The sequence below is a fragment of the Ovis aries genome, chromosome 15 (assembly GCF_016772045.2).
Source record: "Ovis aries strain OAR_USU_Benz2616 breed Rambouillet chromosome 15, ARS-UI_Ramb_v3.0, whole genome shotgun sequence".
NCBI lineage: Eukaryota > Metazoa > Chordata > Mammalia > Artiodactyla > Bovidae > Ovis > Ovis aries.
In genome coordinates, this window is record NC_056068.1 from 53412299 (window position 1) to 53429420 (window position 17122).

The 17122-nt window shown below is 53.7% G+C and overlaps 2 protein-coding genes across 17 annotated transcripts in view; both read right to left on the bottom strand.

Moving 5' to 3' along the window:
• The window catches only part of GDPD5 (glycerophosphodiester phosphodiesterase domain containing 5), an 88224-nt gene extending 72885 nt beyond the window's left edge, over window positions 1-15339 (bottom strand). For all 16 annotated transcript variants that reach the window (XM_042233260.1, XM_042233254.1, XM_042233256.1 and 13 more), the window contains exon 1: window positions 14577-15339. The gene's annotated coding sequence lies outside the window, so the exon portion shown is untranslated. The remainder of the gene's footprint in view (window positions 1-14576) is intronic.
• LOC101106881 (small ribosomal subunit protein eS24-like) lies at window positions 1924-10133 on the bottom strand. Its single transcript, XM_027979546.3, has one exon. The coding sequence runs from the start codon at window positions 2508-2510 to the stop codon at window positions 2115-2117; it is 396 nt and encodes a 131-aa protein (XP_027835347.1). The 5' UTR covers window positions 2511-10133; the 3' UTR covers window positions 1924-2114.
• Window positions 15340-17122: the final 1783 nt, after the last annotated feature.

Genomic DNA, 17122 nt, shown 5'->3' on the forward strand with positions numbered 1-17122 from the left:
ATGCAAGACCCAGGGACAAAAATTTCTAGTAGAATAGCCACGAGTGAATGAATCAATGAGGCAATTCTAATAAGCTCAATTGTCCCATTTCTCAGTCCCCAACTGGTAGAAGCAGCAAATTAGGAAATACACACAGGGGCAAGAGGGGAGGAAAAAGAGGTGCTAGACCATTGGAGGCAGATCTGTGGGCAGCAAATAAAGGGTCAGGGAGAGAAGAGTCAGGAACCTACAAAGGCAGAAACTGTTGTTGAACAAGTGAGCAGTCCTGGCTCATGGGGTGCAGGAAACCTGTGGGGTCTCAGCTGGTCTTGGCTCTTCGAGCAAAGCAGTCAGTGTTCACAGTGTTCACCATCCCAAGAAGTTAACCATGTGGACCTTGTGCAGGGAAAGGAAGACATCACTCCTTTTCGAAAAGGTTTCCAACCCAAACTATTAGACGGATGTTTTAAAAGGGAACAGGGAGCAGGAGGAAGCCTCAGGGCCACAAGCCTTAGCTGCCTGAAAAAATAGGCTCGGATGGTAAAGAATCTGCCTGCAATGCAGTAAGACCTGGGTTTGATCCCTAGGTCAGGAGGATCCCCTGGAGAAGGGAATGGCAACCCACTCCAGTATCTCTGCCTGGAAAATTTCATGGACAGAGGAGCTTGGCGAGCTACAGTCCATGGGATTGGAAAGAGTCGGACATGACTGCAACTAACACTTTACATTTTTATACCAGCTCATCAACATATTCATGCACAGAACAAACTACTTTTTTTTTCTTTTTTTCTTCTTTTCTTTGGGGATCTTAGCTCCCTGGGGATGGAACCCATCCCCCAGCAGTGGAAGCACAGAATTTTAAGCACTGGACTGCCAGGCAAGTCCTGACATTTTGAAAGTGCCTATTGTGTGCCAGGTAAGTGCTGTTAGGCGCTGGGGGGAAGGCCTCGTCGGACAGTGTAACACATTGAAGACCTGGATAGACTAATGAAGTGTTGGGTCACTTGAGGATAGTGAAGGAGGTGTTGGAGAAAAAAGCCACAGACAGGAATTCTGGAGGACCAAGCTAAATCACCATGTGACCTCAGGCAAGTGACCTTCCTTCTTTGAGCCTCCACATTCCCATCCAAAAAGTGGGGCAGATTAAAAACAAAAAAATTACTTAAAGTACTACTCTGCACCAGTGGTTACAGATCTTATCTAATGCACACAGCCAGCAAGACAGCTGCTGCTATTTGTGGTGGGGAATGATTGTCCCTTTTGCAGATGAGCAAATCGAGGCTCAGCTGGTTACTCACATGCCTGAGGGCAGAGAGTTGGCGGGAGCCAGAATTAAAATCTAGGTTTGCCTGACTCCAGAGCTCCCCTTCTCTGGCCCTTGCAAGCAAGTCCCACGCTGCCTCGCACAGATGGCCGCTAAGGTTCGGTGACATCACAAATAGCAAACTGCTTCATAAAAGCTAAACTATCCTGTGACCAAAACCAAAGAGAAATCAGTCTGGAATCTCCAGGAAAACAAACACTGAAGTTCACAGGAGCATTGAGAACTAGCTGCAACCCAGAACTCCTGGGTACCTGATCCCTCTACCTCCTTGACCAACTTCTTCCCAGGAAAACGGCAGTCCCAGGAGCCCTGGGCAACCTCCCACAGCCCATGCAGTGCCCTCCCAGACTGGAAATGGCCTCACGCACGACAACCCTTGTGGTCCTCCTCTGCTGAGGACCTAGATGCCCTGGCCTGGTGTGAGTCGGGGTAGAGGCTGGACAGTCAAGAGCCCCGCAGCTCCTTGGCGCCAGTGACAAGCCAGTCACCTCATCTCTCTTAGCCTTGAGTTTCCCCACCCACAAAAGAGGGATTAAAGCAGACAGACCTCACGTGGGAAAGGATCTGCTCGGAGGAGGGACTCGACAAATATAACTGACCTTTTGTGGGATGAGTTTAACTGGGTGGGTAGAAGGAAATCCAGGCTCTCAAAATCCCTGTTTGAGGAGGCAGGCGCTGCCCTACCCACCAGGAATCCCTCCACCCCCACTCTCTGTCTATTTTTGTTGTTGTTGTTGTTAAAGGTCTTAGTTTATTCTCTCTTTCATGAAAAATCTGCACAATCACCACAGATACAGTCACTGCAGAATCTTTACGCCTTTTTGCCAGCACCAACGTTGGCCTTTGCAGTCCCCCTGACTTTCTTCATTCTGTTCTTGCGCTCCATTCGCTGTTTCCTTGAGGTCTTTTTCTTCTCATACAGGCCATGTCTTGCAAGCCTATGTTTGGGCTCATTCTTCTTCGCGTAATCCAAGGAATCGTAAATCATGCTGAAGCCAGTTGTCTTGCCACCACCCAAATGAGTTCTGAATCCAAATGCAAAGATGACATCTGGTGTGGTCTTGTACATTTTGGCCAGTTTTTCCCGAATTTCTGTTTTAGGTACTGTTGCCTTTCCAGGGTGAAGAACACCGATGACCATTTGTTTCCGCTGAAGCAGTCGGTTGGTCATGAACTTCCTAGTCCGGATAGTTACTGTGTCGTTCATGATGGCGGGTGATCTTCAAGCAGCCAGGGAGGACCCTGTCTAACCTTAAACGTGCCCCGGCCTGAGAGGTGAGCTTAGCTCCTACCACCACTGCCATCAGCAGGACCCTAATTTGCTGACTTCCCAGGGTGGTGGGAGCCCAGGTAAATGAGAAAGAGAAGGGGGGGCTTCAGCTGAACTGCACCCATCTTTACTGGAGACATCTGGGACCCTGGGCACAGACATCCTCATAGACCTACTGTGGCCCAGAGAGGCTGCTAACTGGCTTCCGGCCACACAGCAAGTCAGGAGTCAAGTGGGTGCTGGGACCCATGCCTTCGAGACCTAGCCCAGAGCACTCTCCACTACTCCTGGGTCCCCGTTTTGGAGCATGGATAAAACCCAGAGAGGAAGAACAGTGAAAACAGTCAAGATGAGGCACCCACACCCACATCATGCTGGTCAGTAGGCTCTGGCCATTGACAACTGGGCTCCCAAGACAGAGGTTGGAAACCAACACCCAGTTGCTCTGCTGTTCCCTGCCTCACTCACTGTAGGTACTGACGGGCACATTTCTGTACAGAAAGGGCTTAGCCTGCTTCTGCACGGGCCTCAACAAAAGGAAGGCGGTTCCAATTGCAGCTTAGTGGACTTAAGTTAGACACAAGAAAGAACTTCCTGAGGCAGCATTAGAAATGGACAGTGCAGGTAGAAAGGAAACAGGATGAAAGTGGTTGTGGAGTCTCTTCTAAAATACAAGATGCTTGGACTTCCCTGATGGTCCAGTGGTTAGAGTCTGCCTTGCAATGCAGGGGACACAGGTTGGACGCCCAGCCAGGGAACTAAGAATCACATGACTTGGAGCAACTAAGCCCAAATGCCACATCTAGAGAGAGTCCATTTGTCGCAATGAAAGATCCGCATGGTGCAAGGAAGATCCCAAGGAGCCAAATAAATACATATTTTCTTAAAATACAAGATGCTATCTCATCCATCAGGGCTTCCCAGGTGGCAATAGTGGTGAAGAACCCGCCCACCAACACAGGAGACATGAGAGATGCGGGTTCGATCCCTGGGTCGGGAAGACCCCCTGGAGGAGGGCATGGCAACCCACTCCAGTGTTCTTGCCTGGAGAAGCCCATGGATAGAGGGGCCCGGCAGGCTACGGTCCAGGGGATCGCAAAGAGTTGGACAGGACTGAAGTGACTTAACACGCATGCACGCATCCCATCCATGAATTTATTTTAGCTTCAAAACAGACCTGGAAGGTAAGTGTGGCTACCCTTTGCTTCTGCTTACCCTTACTTTCTAGGTGGGCAACTGAGGCTCAGAAAGTGTAAGTAACTTACCCAATGTCTTCAAAGCTCTAAAGAGGCAGAGCTGGGCTGCAAAGCCAGGACTGACACGGCAGCCGGTTGAGATCAAGGCACGACCACACCCACCCCTGGCATCTCGCTGCTCCTCCTCAGCCTCAGACGCTGGAGATTTCCATCCGGGAGAAGAGGGAGTGCTCAGTGGTGGCCAGCTATTAAGGAGAGGGCTCTGCATTCTAGGACTGCCCTGCTGTCCCCACAACGCCACGCCCCAAAGGCCTCCAGACACTTTCCACGCAATATGGCCCAATACATCTTCCGTCTGACTATGCACCTGAGCTCATCTGACACCAGCCTCCCCGTAGCCTTTGCCTGACTCCTGAGATAAGGCTGTCCCTGGTAAGACCACCCTGGAAGCTACCTGCAGCCTGATCTAGGGGGAAGAGGCATGGGCCAGGGTGAGCCCCGAGGTCCCTGCCTCCTCTGCAGCAACAAGTGAAAGGGAGGCCTGGCTCCTCCAGCCGCGCTCAGCAATCTCCGAGTCACTGCCGGGCCCTGGGAGGGCTTAGCCCTGTTCCACTGCTGGGGAAACAGAGGGCCAGAGCAGCCAGGCCACTTGCCCACAGTCAAAGAATAAGAAATAATTCAATAAGAAACTGAGCAGGGATTCAAACCCATGTCTGTCTGATTCCAGAAGTCCTGTGTGTCACCAGAGCATCATTCCACCCCGGAGCATCACTCTACCCCAGAGTGTCTTCCTTGCACTCTGCTTGCTGCAGCCCCTAGGGCCACGCCTCCGTGCCTTATGCTTCCTCTTCCTAGAACACCCTTCCCACCCAATTCAGACCAGTAGAGTTCCTAGCCTATCTTTTTAAGATTCATTTCAAATGCCTCCTTTTCCATGAAGCCCCCCGGCTTCTCTCATTCTCTTCTGAGCTCCTGTGTTTTTGCTTGTATCCTGCTCAGAGCAGCCTGCCCTGCCCTGTGAGGAAGAGACTTGACCCACACCCTAACCATTCCCTGCCACCCCAGCCTTGGGGCTTCTCCAGGGTGGTGACACCCAAGTCTTCTTCCTCCCAGCTCTTCATGCAGACTTGGTGGTGGAACTTGGGGACATCTCATCCAACTGCTTTTATTTTTTTTTTTCTGACAAATAAGCCATTTATTCGCAAGCAGAAAAAAACCAAATATCCATTTTGATTTTCAAAACACCCTGGACATCCTCTTAGAGCATTTATCACATTAAATCAGTTATTTGATTACGGTCATCCCTCGGTATCTGCGGGGGGACTGGCGACTGCTCTCAGACACTGAGCCTTAATAGAATGAGGCCACTTCTCACAGGACGTGATTTGCAGAGGAGGACCTGGGGAGGGGGGAGGTAACTGACAGATAAGTGTCCACAACGGGGTCAGGCCGTGGGGAATGGGCACAGGCCTCGTCACCGGGGCAGAGTCTAGACTGAGGGCGGTGACAGTCCCCATCCTCTCATTAAAGGTCCAGCCACATCGTGAGTACTGGGCTCCCACTGTCTTATTTGTGATAATGGTAAAGACCGTTATTTCCTGGGCACTTCCTGCTCACCAGGCACCGTCCCAAGCACTTTGCATTCATTCACCCATCAATCTTCACAACAACCCTCTGAGGTACTCTCTGCTAATCCCAGTTCAAAGACGAGGAAACCCAGGCACAGGGAGGTTAAGGGACACAGCAGTTAATCCCCCAGCCATATTACGGCAGAGTCAGGATTTCAGGAGAAAGTCGGTTTTAGAGCCTGTGTTCTAACCACTATTCCATGCTTCCTGACCAAAAGGGACAGAGACACACGCTGAAAACTCACAGCTAGGTCCTCTGAGGACCAGTGGCAGCAGAGCTGGGCCAAGTGGTGGGGATGGTGGCCAGGGGCCTGAGCACCAGTCTCAAAGGGGTGCTCAGGCACTGCTGGTGAGGCAGAAATAGAAAGATGGGTGCCCCTAGCACTCCTCTCGGAGAGGATTGTGGAAGATGGGATGCTCTGGGGTGGGGGCTGAGATTCCTTTTGAAAGGGATAAACTCAAGCATCAAAGATGAGCCTTAAACTGCATCCCTTGGAGGGTGAGTCCAACGCACCTCATAGGTTTTGCCTGAAAGCCTTGCGTTTGTTGTTTGCCTCTCTGGGCCCAGCCCACTGCGCGTCGGGGCCTCTGGAGGCTGAGGTGTTGAGTTATCTGCTGTTGGTTTCTGGGAGGTTCACCCACTGGGAAACCCCAGTGGGAGACTGGAGGAAGGGAGTGGAAATTTTATTCCACCACTGGGGCTCCTGGGTTACCTGGGTCTCTCTCCTGCAGGACAGAGCCTCTCTCCTGATAGCTGACCACTTCCTCCTGGGGCACCTGCAGCCCTGGGCAGGAACCGGCCCCCTGCAGCTGTGCTCCCTTTGCTGCTTTGCCACACCACGTTGTCTGAGCAGCTCATTCTGGGCTCATACACCCTACCTTGCTGGGCCAGAGCAGAGGAGACCAGGTACTGTTGCCAGTGACCCCTTTTTGCAGTCTTTCTTTCCCCCTCAGAGCCCCTTCTAAATGTGCATGAAACAAATGATTACATAATAGGGGTCTGCAGAGGGGCATGTTATAAGTGTGCAGACCTCTGCTCTCTCAGCCTGGGCCAGCACTCAGAGCAGGTTGGGAGCAGGGAGCAGGACTGGGCCATGAAGGCAGGAGGCAGAGTTCAGTGAGGACAGCCGTGGCCGGTGTGAGCACTCATGACACGGTAGGCACTGTGTACTATACACCAGGCACTTCATTCACTTCTCAGAACCTCCCCAAGGAGGTTGCACATCCTATTTGCGCATTTTACAGAAGAGAATACTGGTGCTCAAAAAGCAAAGCTGAAATGACTCTCCCAGGGTTGTATTTCCAGTAAGTGACAAAGCCAGGGCACAAAAGCGACTTTCTCTGCTTCTGAAACCCATCCTGGTAACCACCCTGAAATAATTTTCTTGGATTGGCTTTCAACAGAGGCAGCTGACTTAAATGGGGTCAATTATTGGTGAGGGCCACACAGAGGCCTCCAATGTCTCCCCAGTACCCTCCCCGAGATGGAAAAAAAAAAAAAAGAAAAAAGAAAAAAAACCTCTGGCATTCTTTAGTTCTCCCAGGTGGGACGGAGGCCTCAAGCAGGCGGTGCAACTGGGTGTCCGGGTTGGAAAAACAAGCAGATTCAGACAAGGCTTCATTGTTAAGGAGAGCTTGACTCTTGGGCCATTAAAACAAAACCAAGCAAGACAAAATGCTTGCTGCCTTGTCTTATCTCTTAGAGAGAAGGGGGATGGGAAGGGCCCCAAGACTGGGTGCTGATCTCACCCCACGCCAGCCTCCATCTCCGAGACCCAGCTTCAGGTGGCTGGGCCAGTAGAAGGAGCAGCGCAGGGGGAGCCCAGGGAGCCCATTATCCAGAGTCCAGCAGGCTCCGCCACTGTCTGTGACCTTCGACTGCACACTGCTGGCATGGCCAGTGCCGCACTGGTGCCTCCTGCACGTGGCCCCATTTGGTCTCCACAGTCCTTTCAGAGAGAGACGTTATTTCTGTTTCCAGATGAGGACATTGAGGCTCAGAGAAGATACTCAAGCAGGGATCAGAGGGGTGTTGGAATCTAGGTTTATCAGACTGCAAAGTCTTTCCAGTCCCTGTTTCTCCAGGGAGGGCAATACCCTGGAAGCAAAGAGCTCCTTGTCTCGGGGATGTACGGGTATCACCTGGGGGTGCGGTAGGAGGCGCGCTGCAGAGGGTGGCCAGGTGGTTCTCAATCTCGGTTGTGCTTTGACATCACCTGGGGAGCTTTAAAAACTACTGTTGTGTAGGTCTTGCCCCAGGAGTGGGGACCAGGCAGGCCTTTTAAAAGTTTCTGCAGTGATTCTAGTGTATGCAGCAAATTTGAGAGCCATGGGCCCAGATGTTCACTATGACCTCTTCTACCCTACACCTTATAAAGGAAAGAAGGGCTTTGTTACTCTGACCTCATTTTACAAGAGAGGCAAAAACCAGGCAAAACAGAAGGGCCAAGGTCATGTGGGCCCATCAGGGCCCATCAGCTGTGAGTGCAGGCAGCGTGAGGGGACCCTGACTTTAGGGTGCCTCTGGGGTGAACTTTTTAAAAGATAGTTGGGGGGGTCCTGGCTGCTTTGTTAGTGGAAGAAAAGTTTCTCTTTGAGCCTCCAGGGTAGGAGGGTGAGGCAAATTCTTCAAGGCCTTTTTTTCTTTTACATAGAGTTCACTCATTCAAAAGCTAAACAGCTGTAGGATTAATGCTGGAAGACCACCTCTGCCGGTGGGCGTGCTTTGGGAGCAAGAAGATAAAAGAACTCCAAGCAAGGCCTGTTTATTCTTTTCCATTGGAGATTTGGTCCCAAGCCTGGGAAGAGCTGAGGCTCTCAGACCTCGGCCCACACTTCCTCCCACCTGCCTCCTTGGTGCCCTCCAGGAGGATGTCACAGGTGGCGAGATAGCATGGGGCAGGGGTAAGATGGAGGCCTGTGGAGTCCAGCAGACCCAGGGTCTGCCCAGGCAGGGACTCCTCCTGGACAGGAACCACTCCTCTCTGAGCCTGTGCCTACTGTTGCCCGCACAGTGATACCAGGGTGTGTGTGCATGCGTGTTAAGTGATACTTTTCAATGCAGCTCCAGGAGCACCACCTTCAGGAAGCCTTTCCAGACTCCGCCTCTTCCCTGCACTGAACAAACCCAGCCCCTGGCCTCCTCCTCCACATTGTGTGTTGCCACTGCTTGTGTTCTCCCCTCCTGAAGAGGCCGCATATTCATTCATTATCCAGGGCAGCTGCCCTATGCCTGGGACTCATTCCCTATGTCCATGCTGAGCACCTATTCTTTCAGACTCCAGAAGATGCTCAAGATACAGGCAACAACAGCACATATGCACTGAGTGCTTATTATGTGCCAGGCATTTTTCTGAGCGTGTTACATGAATAATGCATTTAATCCTCGCCACAACTATAACTGTCCCCATTTTACAGATGGCAAAACTGAAACCCAGAGAGGTTAAATCACTTGCCCAAGTCACATGGCTAGAAAGTGTGCACTTGGGCTGTGATCTGAGAATTGCCCTCTAACCATCCACAGATGTCCATGGGATCGGCCCCCGCCTTGGGAGCTCAGTATTCACAATTTGGAGGTTTTGTATCTGTGTTTACTTGTTGAATGTCTGTTCCCCCCACGGACCAAAATCGCCAGTCATGTTATGTTTTGTAATATGTAATCATGTGTGTGTGCAGAGAGAGAGGGAGACCAAATGAACACTGCTTCCCTTAAAGGAAGGATTCGTTCTGCTCAGCATCTGCTACCTGGACTCCAGACGGCTCCTCCCAACTGGGTCATTCCTGCTGTGAAGGTCTGGGAAGGACCAGGTCCCTGGACATCCCTCCTGGTCCTGACCTCTGCCTGGAACTTGGCCTACCTACTGGGAGGGTGGGGGGAATGGCAGTTCTCCAAATCGGATGATCTGCCAGAGTCCTCCCCAGGTGGCAAAGCCTCCTCCTGGGCGAAGCCCTCCCTGCTGCTTGGCACACCCTCCCTCCCAGCCTCAGTGGCTGGGCTCTTCCATCAGCTTCTTACTGAGTCACTTGATCGTGAAGCAACTGTGGGGACAGGCAAGGGGCCTCATGCTGACAGAGTCTGTGTGTCAGGCCTGGCACTTGCCTGCCATTGTCTCATTTAACCCCTGCAACACTGTGATTACTGGCGCCGTTTTATAGAGAAGGAAACAGAGGCACAAAGATTGAGTAACTTGCCTAAGGGGCAGCTTGTACTGTCTCTCCTGGGACGGGGTAGAGGCACCCACTCTGTGCCAGGCACTCTGGGAGCAGCGGGAGAATTGAGTGGCAGAGAATCTGCTTCTGACTGGCTAGCAAAGGAAGCAGACCTACATAAACCCAATCCACAGACCACAGCAGGCAAGTAAGGGCTATCGATCTGTAGAGGAGGAGTCCTGGAAGCTTCTAGAAGGAGACACCTTCAGGCCTGGCTCGCTTCCTCATTGTTCCACCCCCACGACCACCACAGGAAGAAGGGCAAGCCTTGGCTGACAAAGTTCTGGTGCCCCGTGGGTCCTGCCCTGGAGGCCGCAAAGGGAGGAGAGGCAGCTGCTCAGCCAGCTGCCCTGCCAGTGACCCCACTGTGACCAGGCCCGCCTGCCTCCAGCCCTGCCAACCCGGCCTGGCCCAGCCAGCTCCCAATCACAGGGTCGTCTCGGCGCAGTTAATGACCATGCTCCAGCAGCCCAGGCTGCCTCCCTCCTTCAGAGGGAGGAGGCAGCGGCTAACTACAGAGCCTGCTGGTCCAGACAGCGCCTGGGCCAAAAATCACAGCCGCCCATAGTACCACATCCTCTGGCTCTGATGCTGTGGTCTCCTCCCCTACCTTCCAGGGTCACAAAGGACACTGCAGAAGGCTGGAGCTCTGGAAGCTCGGATACTCCACTCCCCTCCCCATAGACCTGGGGAAACAGGACCACAGACGGGTCTGATTCACCCCAAGTCATACAGCCAGCCAGTGCAGGGTCCAGGGCCCCCTGCTCAGCCCAGCACTGCCCTTCCCTAGCCCTGGGAAGAAGGACCCTTTCCAGGCTTTTCACATGTGCAGTTTGCTCTCGAGGTACTTGGGTGGAGTTGAAGAGGCAGGACATCTAAGAGCTGCTGTGCTGTCTGCTCAGTCTCAGATAACAGCGCACTCCTGACTTCTCCCACCATCTAGCTGTGTGACCTTGGGCAAGACAAGGAGCCTTTCTGAGCCCTAGTTTCTGAGGCATAACAGTAGCTTCCTCCCAGAGTTGTGAATGAGAGGGTCTATAAAACAGCACCGTGTCTAGCTCAGAACAAGTACTCAAGAGCATTAGCAATTGCTCATATCACCATCACAGTAGTAGTAAATGAGTATGTGGATGCATATTACCAACTGTAAAGTGGGATGCAATGGTAGGAATTGTTTATACTATTACTATGAAGTGTGAAAGATTTAGAGGCAGTGTGACCAGAGGCTTGGGTAATCCAGGAATGTTTCTCGGTGGGGGGTGAGTGGGTGGGGGGAATTTATGTTCTGAATTGGGTCTTGACTGATGGGGAAGTGGGCAGAGCAGAGGATGGTATGGGTAATGGGGAAGAAAAGTGAAAGTGTTAGTTACTCAGTGTCTGACTCTCTGCGACCCCATGGTCTGGCCATGAACTTCTCCGGGCAAGAATACTGGAGTGGATTGCCATTCCCTTCTCCAGGGGATCTTCCTGACTCAGGGATCAAACCTGGGTCTCTTGCGTTGCAGGCAGATTCTCTACCATTTGAGCTATCAGGGAAGCCCATGGATGATGGGAGGAACCCCATAAACAAAGGGGCCACACACGATGTGTTTAGGAAACAGTGGTGAGCAATGACCAGGGGTCCATGCAGTGGCTTTGGTGGGCAAGACCTTGAATGCACGAAGAGGTCTAGTCTCCATCTTACTGGTAAGAAGGAGTCACAGAGGGTTCTCAATGGGGCCCTGTAATGCTTTCTGCAGTGTGAATCCTGTCTGGCATTCAAGGGTCTCCACCGTCTGGCCACCCACTCCACTTATTCACACCCCTCTCTGACTCCACAGATTCATCACCACTCTAAGTTCTCCCCACCTCCCTGCTTATTACACCGGCTCATCTTTCTCGCCATTAGACCACCTTGTGGCTCACATTCACAGTGAGGCACTCTTTCATTAAATGCCTATCAGGCTATCTTTATGTATATGACCTCACAGTTACCTGTAGCTAACCTCATTTTACAGAGGAGGGAGCAGAGGCCTGGCTGGGCAGGTGCCTTGCTCACAGTCACACAATAAGTAAGTGGCACAGCCAGAATTCAACCTTGAGCTGATGTTAGGACTGCTATTCTCTACAGCAAGTTGCCTCTAGCCCCTGTCTAGACACCTTTCTCCTTGATAAAGCCTTCTGGGTTACTCTGGTCCCCAAGAGCCTCTCCCAGCCACCCCTCCTGACCCATTTGGCATCAGGGGCCCAACAGCTTGATACTTGTTCGTCTAGCTTGGTTTCCATTGTTTCCTGCAGGCCCACCTTGCTCCCTTTAAGAGAGCTGGAGTTGATAACAGGGCACTCTTTTCCTGTCGCCCCTTTCTGCCGTATCTAAGACTTGATCTAGCACTGACAGGGACAACCTGCATCCTCTGGTGGGGTTCAGAAACCCAGCTGAACACAGAGCAATCAATTTCTCCAAGCTGCCTCCCAGCAAGGGTAGCCATAAATTATTTACTGCACCTTTGTGGCTAGGGAGGCCAGACAATGGGACAGAGGGAATGAACACCCACTCCCCCCGACCCTGAAGGGAGCCACCAGCCCTGAGGTGAGGGGTCAGAACCCAAAGCCCCCTTTGCCAGGGCCCCCAAGCAGATTCAAAAGGGTTATAGGATGAAGGCGGTGGCCCAGAGGTGCCTGACCCTTACAGCTGAGCAAATCCAGGTCTGTGAACCTGCAACAGTAGCCTCCATTCCTACCCAAGGCAAGTCTGAGAATTTCTCTGGCTTTCCTGGTCAAAAATTCAAGCTTCCTTTTCTTACAGGGAAGGAGATAGCTATCTGGCCACGTGCTGTATATTTATATCTCATTTAAACCTCACAACAACCTTGTAAAAGAGGAGTTCTAATTCACAGAGAAGCAGCTGGGGCTCAGAGGAGTGAAGTGACTTGCCCAACACCACATGGCCAGTGGGAGGAATCAGAGCAGATTTCTGCTGCCTGGTGTGACTCACTGCTGTCTGCCCGTGCACTCAGCCCGCCCCATTGAGTGCTAGTCCCCACAATCCCTTCTCCATCCGGACACCTTCCAGGGCATCTGGTACGCAGTCAGCACTCAGTTCCTGAAGCAAACTCAAAGGCTCTGTGCAGATGGTTTGACCTCTCTGAGCCTCAGTTTCCCACACAAGGTAGCCATTAGCAACAAGCCCTGTCTCGGCAAACACCACTCTTTAGCACTTCACAGTCGGCTGGAAGAGAGGGCCCTATTCTCTGAGCAGGTAACATATCACCTGCCTTGACTCCAGTTTACAGGTGAGGCGTGGAGCCACGGATGCATCCAAGAGGCCCCTGGGGGGCACCCCAGCCTCTTCTGCCTCACTCTGTGTTCCAGATCCTTTCTACTCCACCATGAAATGAGATCACAGGCGTGAGATTATCTCACCAAAGAGGAGCTTTGTTTAGATGCGGGATTATTATGAGCATTTAAACCCCCAGGGAAGGTAGGGGCTGGGAATCCCAAGCCCCTCCAATCACTTTCTCTTCCAGTTCCCCTAAACACTCACCCTCAGAGACTGAGAGCTTCCTGTCTTCAGCTGACCGCTCCACCCTCCCCTACCTCCCAGGGGCTTTCCAAGGTGGTTTCCCCTCAACTCTAGGAAGCTGGGCACAGCAGGGGTTAACTAGTCCCAGCCAAGGCCACCAGGGCTCTTATTGAGGCTACGTTCCCTCCCTACCAAGAACAAGAGCCCACGGAGTCCACGCCAAGCACTCTTTCACAACATCCCTCTCCATGCACAACCCCAGGAGGCAACAGGACCCCTGCCTGGGAATCCGGCCCCTGGGACTGTGCCCTTCGCCCCGGCAGCCCCAACCCTGGGAACCTGTGCAAACCCCTGCCCTCACGGACCAGAGGTGTCTTGCAGGTTCCCCTGACTCGGAGAGGCTGCGGTCAGACGTCAGGTCTGGGCCAGAGGCTGTGGGGCTGCTGGTCTGTCTCAAGCCCCAGCACCAACCACATGGATTCTCACAACAGCCTCATATGTGGTCACTGAGACCTTACATCAGGGGTGGGAAAACCCCAGCCACCCATCCAGAAGACGCTAACCAGGGAAGCGGAGTGGATGCCTTGCAGGATGTTTGCAAAGGTTTTTCTCAAGTGTAATTCTGGCTCAACCTGTCACTTGCTTTAGGACCTCAACAATTGGTACCCCCTTGTCCCCAGGCCTCAGTGTCCCCCTTTCCAATGTTAAGCATGTGCCCCGGGTGAGTGCTGAGGGCCTCATCTCCTTCAGCTCTGATAGGCTTTGACTTGGGGACCTCTATGGTGTGTTCTCCTAGCAGATAAGCAGCGTCTCAGGACCTCCTAGCCTCTTAGAGACGCTGGATCCTGGCACACAGGGGACGGGGCAGTTGTCAGGGAGGGAAGCTGTGAAACTGGTAAGCTTCCCAATTCTGCTCTCAACTCTGGGTCACCTTTCCTGGGAGGTGACATGACAGCGGGGTGGGAGGGAAAGAGGCCAGGAGAGACCACCTCCCAGCCTGAGGATCAGCTCTCCGCTGGCCCGGTGGCCCCACCTTGACCCCTCCCCCCCACCTCCTGCCTGGCAGCTATGCACTTCCTTTCTTTTCCTCTCCATTCTCTGCTCCTCTCCCTCTCCAGCCTAACACTCCTCCCCAGTCTCAGCACCAGGCTAAAAAAGAGCAGGGTCAATCAACCCTGATGAACCTCAGTTTCCCCATCTGTAAGCGCTCTTAACAGCACACAACACCTTTCATCACACGCAGTGGGAGTGAGCCATTTGAGGGATCCTTTGCGCAAGGGTGGGGCGCGGACCCGCACACAATGGGCGCTCAATAAGTGCCCGTTTTCTCCCCTTTTCTCCTCCCTTTCCCGCGCCCCACTCCTAGCCAGTTCCAGCTGCAGCTTACGCCCCTTGCACACCCGCAGGTGGCCCCGGAGCTGCCAGGATGGGGTCGGAGGCCGCCTTTGCTCGGCATCCGGGCTCTCACCTGCAGCTCTCGGCTCTCTCTTGTGTTCTCTTCGGGGCAAGCGTTCAGCCCCCTCGTCTGGGCGGCAGGAAGGTGGCAGCTTCGACTCGCAGCACCAACCCAGTCTGGCTCAGTCTGACTGTCCAGCCCTCCTGGGACCCCTCACAGGGATCTGGACCAGGCCGGGGCTTCCTGGACTTTCGCACGGATCCCAAGTCCGAAGTACCGTATCAGAGGAGGCAGAAGGTCCGGGTTTCGGGGAACCAGAGTCTGGAGGCGTCCGGACTCCTTTGCACTCAATCAGGGGGTTGGGGTGCACCCCGCCTTAACCCTGGCAGGAGGGCTGGGGGCTCCGACACACACTACAGAAAGGCTGCGAGCGAGCTCGTAACCCTGGAGCCGTATGGTGGGCGAGGAGCGTCCCGTCCCGGTGCACTGGATCTGGGTCGGGGGCTCGGGGCGTCCGGGCTACACGCCCCGGACGGCGGAGCAGGGAGCGTCCCGCCGGAACCCCGGGCTGGGGCAGGCGGGGCAGGGCAGGGCGCCGGCGAGGAGCGCGGAGCCGCGGCGGCCGGAGCCTGCGGGGAAGTCTTTCTAGGTCCGGACTCGTCTGGCTCTGCAATATGGGGCGGTCCACGGCGCGGCAGCTGACTCCAGAGCTCCGGGCCGCGGCTATACTTCCTCCTCTTTCCTCGGCTCGCTCGCTGCTCGCTCAGTCCCGCGCCGCAGCCGCCGCCACCGCCGCTGTCATCCCCGCCGCCCACCCCCACTGGAGCTGCAGTCTGAGCCGGAGCTGAGCAGAGCCGGGGTAGCGCCGCTCAGTGCCCGAGCGCCTGCCAGCACGGCCCCTCCCGAGTAGGGGCGGGACCAGTATGAGGCCCCGCCCACCCGAGCTACAAGCAAGGGGCGGGGCGAGCTCCAGATTCCGCCCCTACCCCCACCCGGCTCAGGTCCCGCGCCGTCGGGCAGCTGGAGCCAATCCGAGAGCGGGAAAAGAGCGGAACTCAGCCGAACGTGGACTCTACCTCGGAGAGGGCGGGGCCGAAGCGGAGAGGTGCAGCAGCAGACTGGACAAGGGAGGGCACGGTGGGGTTTAAAAGAGCTGAGCTGAGGGAGAGGGGAACCTGGGGACCCGGATGGAAGTAGGAGTGGGCAGCGCTGGTTTATCTGAGACCGAGAGTAGGACAGTCAAGGGGTAGGAACAGGGGTCGGGGTGGGAAAAGGAACAGGATGGAAACTAGGGTAGTTAGCCTGGGGCGAGTGGAGTCCTCAGGAATAGTGAAGCCCTCGAGACTGGTGGGATACAGCTTCACAGCATCCTTCTCCCTCTCTGGCTTCTAAGGCTCAGCGTGAGATGAACTTGGATACCGTGAAATATTCAGGTTTCTGGAAGCAATGAAAAATAAGTTTTTGAAAATAAAGAGCGGGTCTTTCTTTAACATTTCCTCCTTCCCAGAGCCCATCTGCGGGGGAGGGGGACGGAATGGGGGGCGTCGTTGTTAGTTTTAAAAATAAGAAGCTAAAAGCAGAGGTTAGGTAGGGACAGCACACAGACATCTCAGTAGTACTGTTTCTGACCTGTGCTCCCACCCCATCCATCCCCCAGAGCCTTGGAGTTGGAGCTGTGTCTGACTTATCTCTGGGCACTAGGTTCCCCGTACAGGGCGAGGCACAGAGCTGGTCTTGCAGGGTTTTGATGTATAATTGACTGAGTGTTGAACGTCCAGCAGGGGCCATGTAAAAGCCATTAATTGGCCTGGGGAGGGAAAGGATGGAGGCTACAGAGTACAGGTTTTCTGTAAGCTTCACCACCAACCTTGTGCTGTAGGTACGCCATTTCACTGATGAGGCCACAAAGGCAGAGAGATGTCACCAAGTGATGTTCCCAAGACCATATAGCTGGCACAGGATTCCTTCCACTCATCACTGTCACATTCTAGGGCAAAGCTATGTGGCTCTAAACAGGTTACTTGATACCTCTTGAGCCTCTGGTGCCTCAACTGTAAAAGGGAAATAAAGATGTTGCTATTTAGCAAGGACTGGACAGGCAGCAGGCTTCAGAGGATGGAGGGAAGGTCTTCTGGCAGAGGAAATAGCATGTGCAAAAGCATGGAGTCTGAAAGAACTCCTCTGGGGATCCCTTGCCTATTCTGAGGGGATTAGGAGAGGTTTCCCTCAGGGAGTGACAAGCAGACTCAGCCCAGAAATAGAGCCTGGTAGGCTGCAGTCCATGGGGTCGCTAAGAGTTGGACACGACTGAGCAACTTCACTTTCACTTTTCACTTTCATGCATTGGAGAAGGAAATGGCAACCCACTCCAGTGTTCTTGCCTGGAGAATCCCAGGGACGGGGGAGCCTCATGGGCTGAGGTCTATGGGGTCGCACAGAGTTGGACACGACTGAAGCGACTTAGCAGCAGTAGCAGCAGCAGCTTAGGAGGGAACCCTGGGGAACGGACAGTGCTCCATCTTTGTAAAGGCCAGCCTGGACTAAATGCTGGAAGTGGGGGAGAGCACTGCTCTGTTGAATCCAGACAAGTTCAGGGTAGTTGGTGCTCGTAGAGAAGG

What these genes read in the sequence shown, in the direction of transcription:
- LOC101106881 (XM_027979546.3), bottom strand. Translation starts at nt 2,510, where the DNA reads ATGAACGACACAGTAACTATCCGGACTAGGAAGTTCATGACCAACCGA.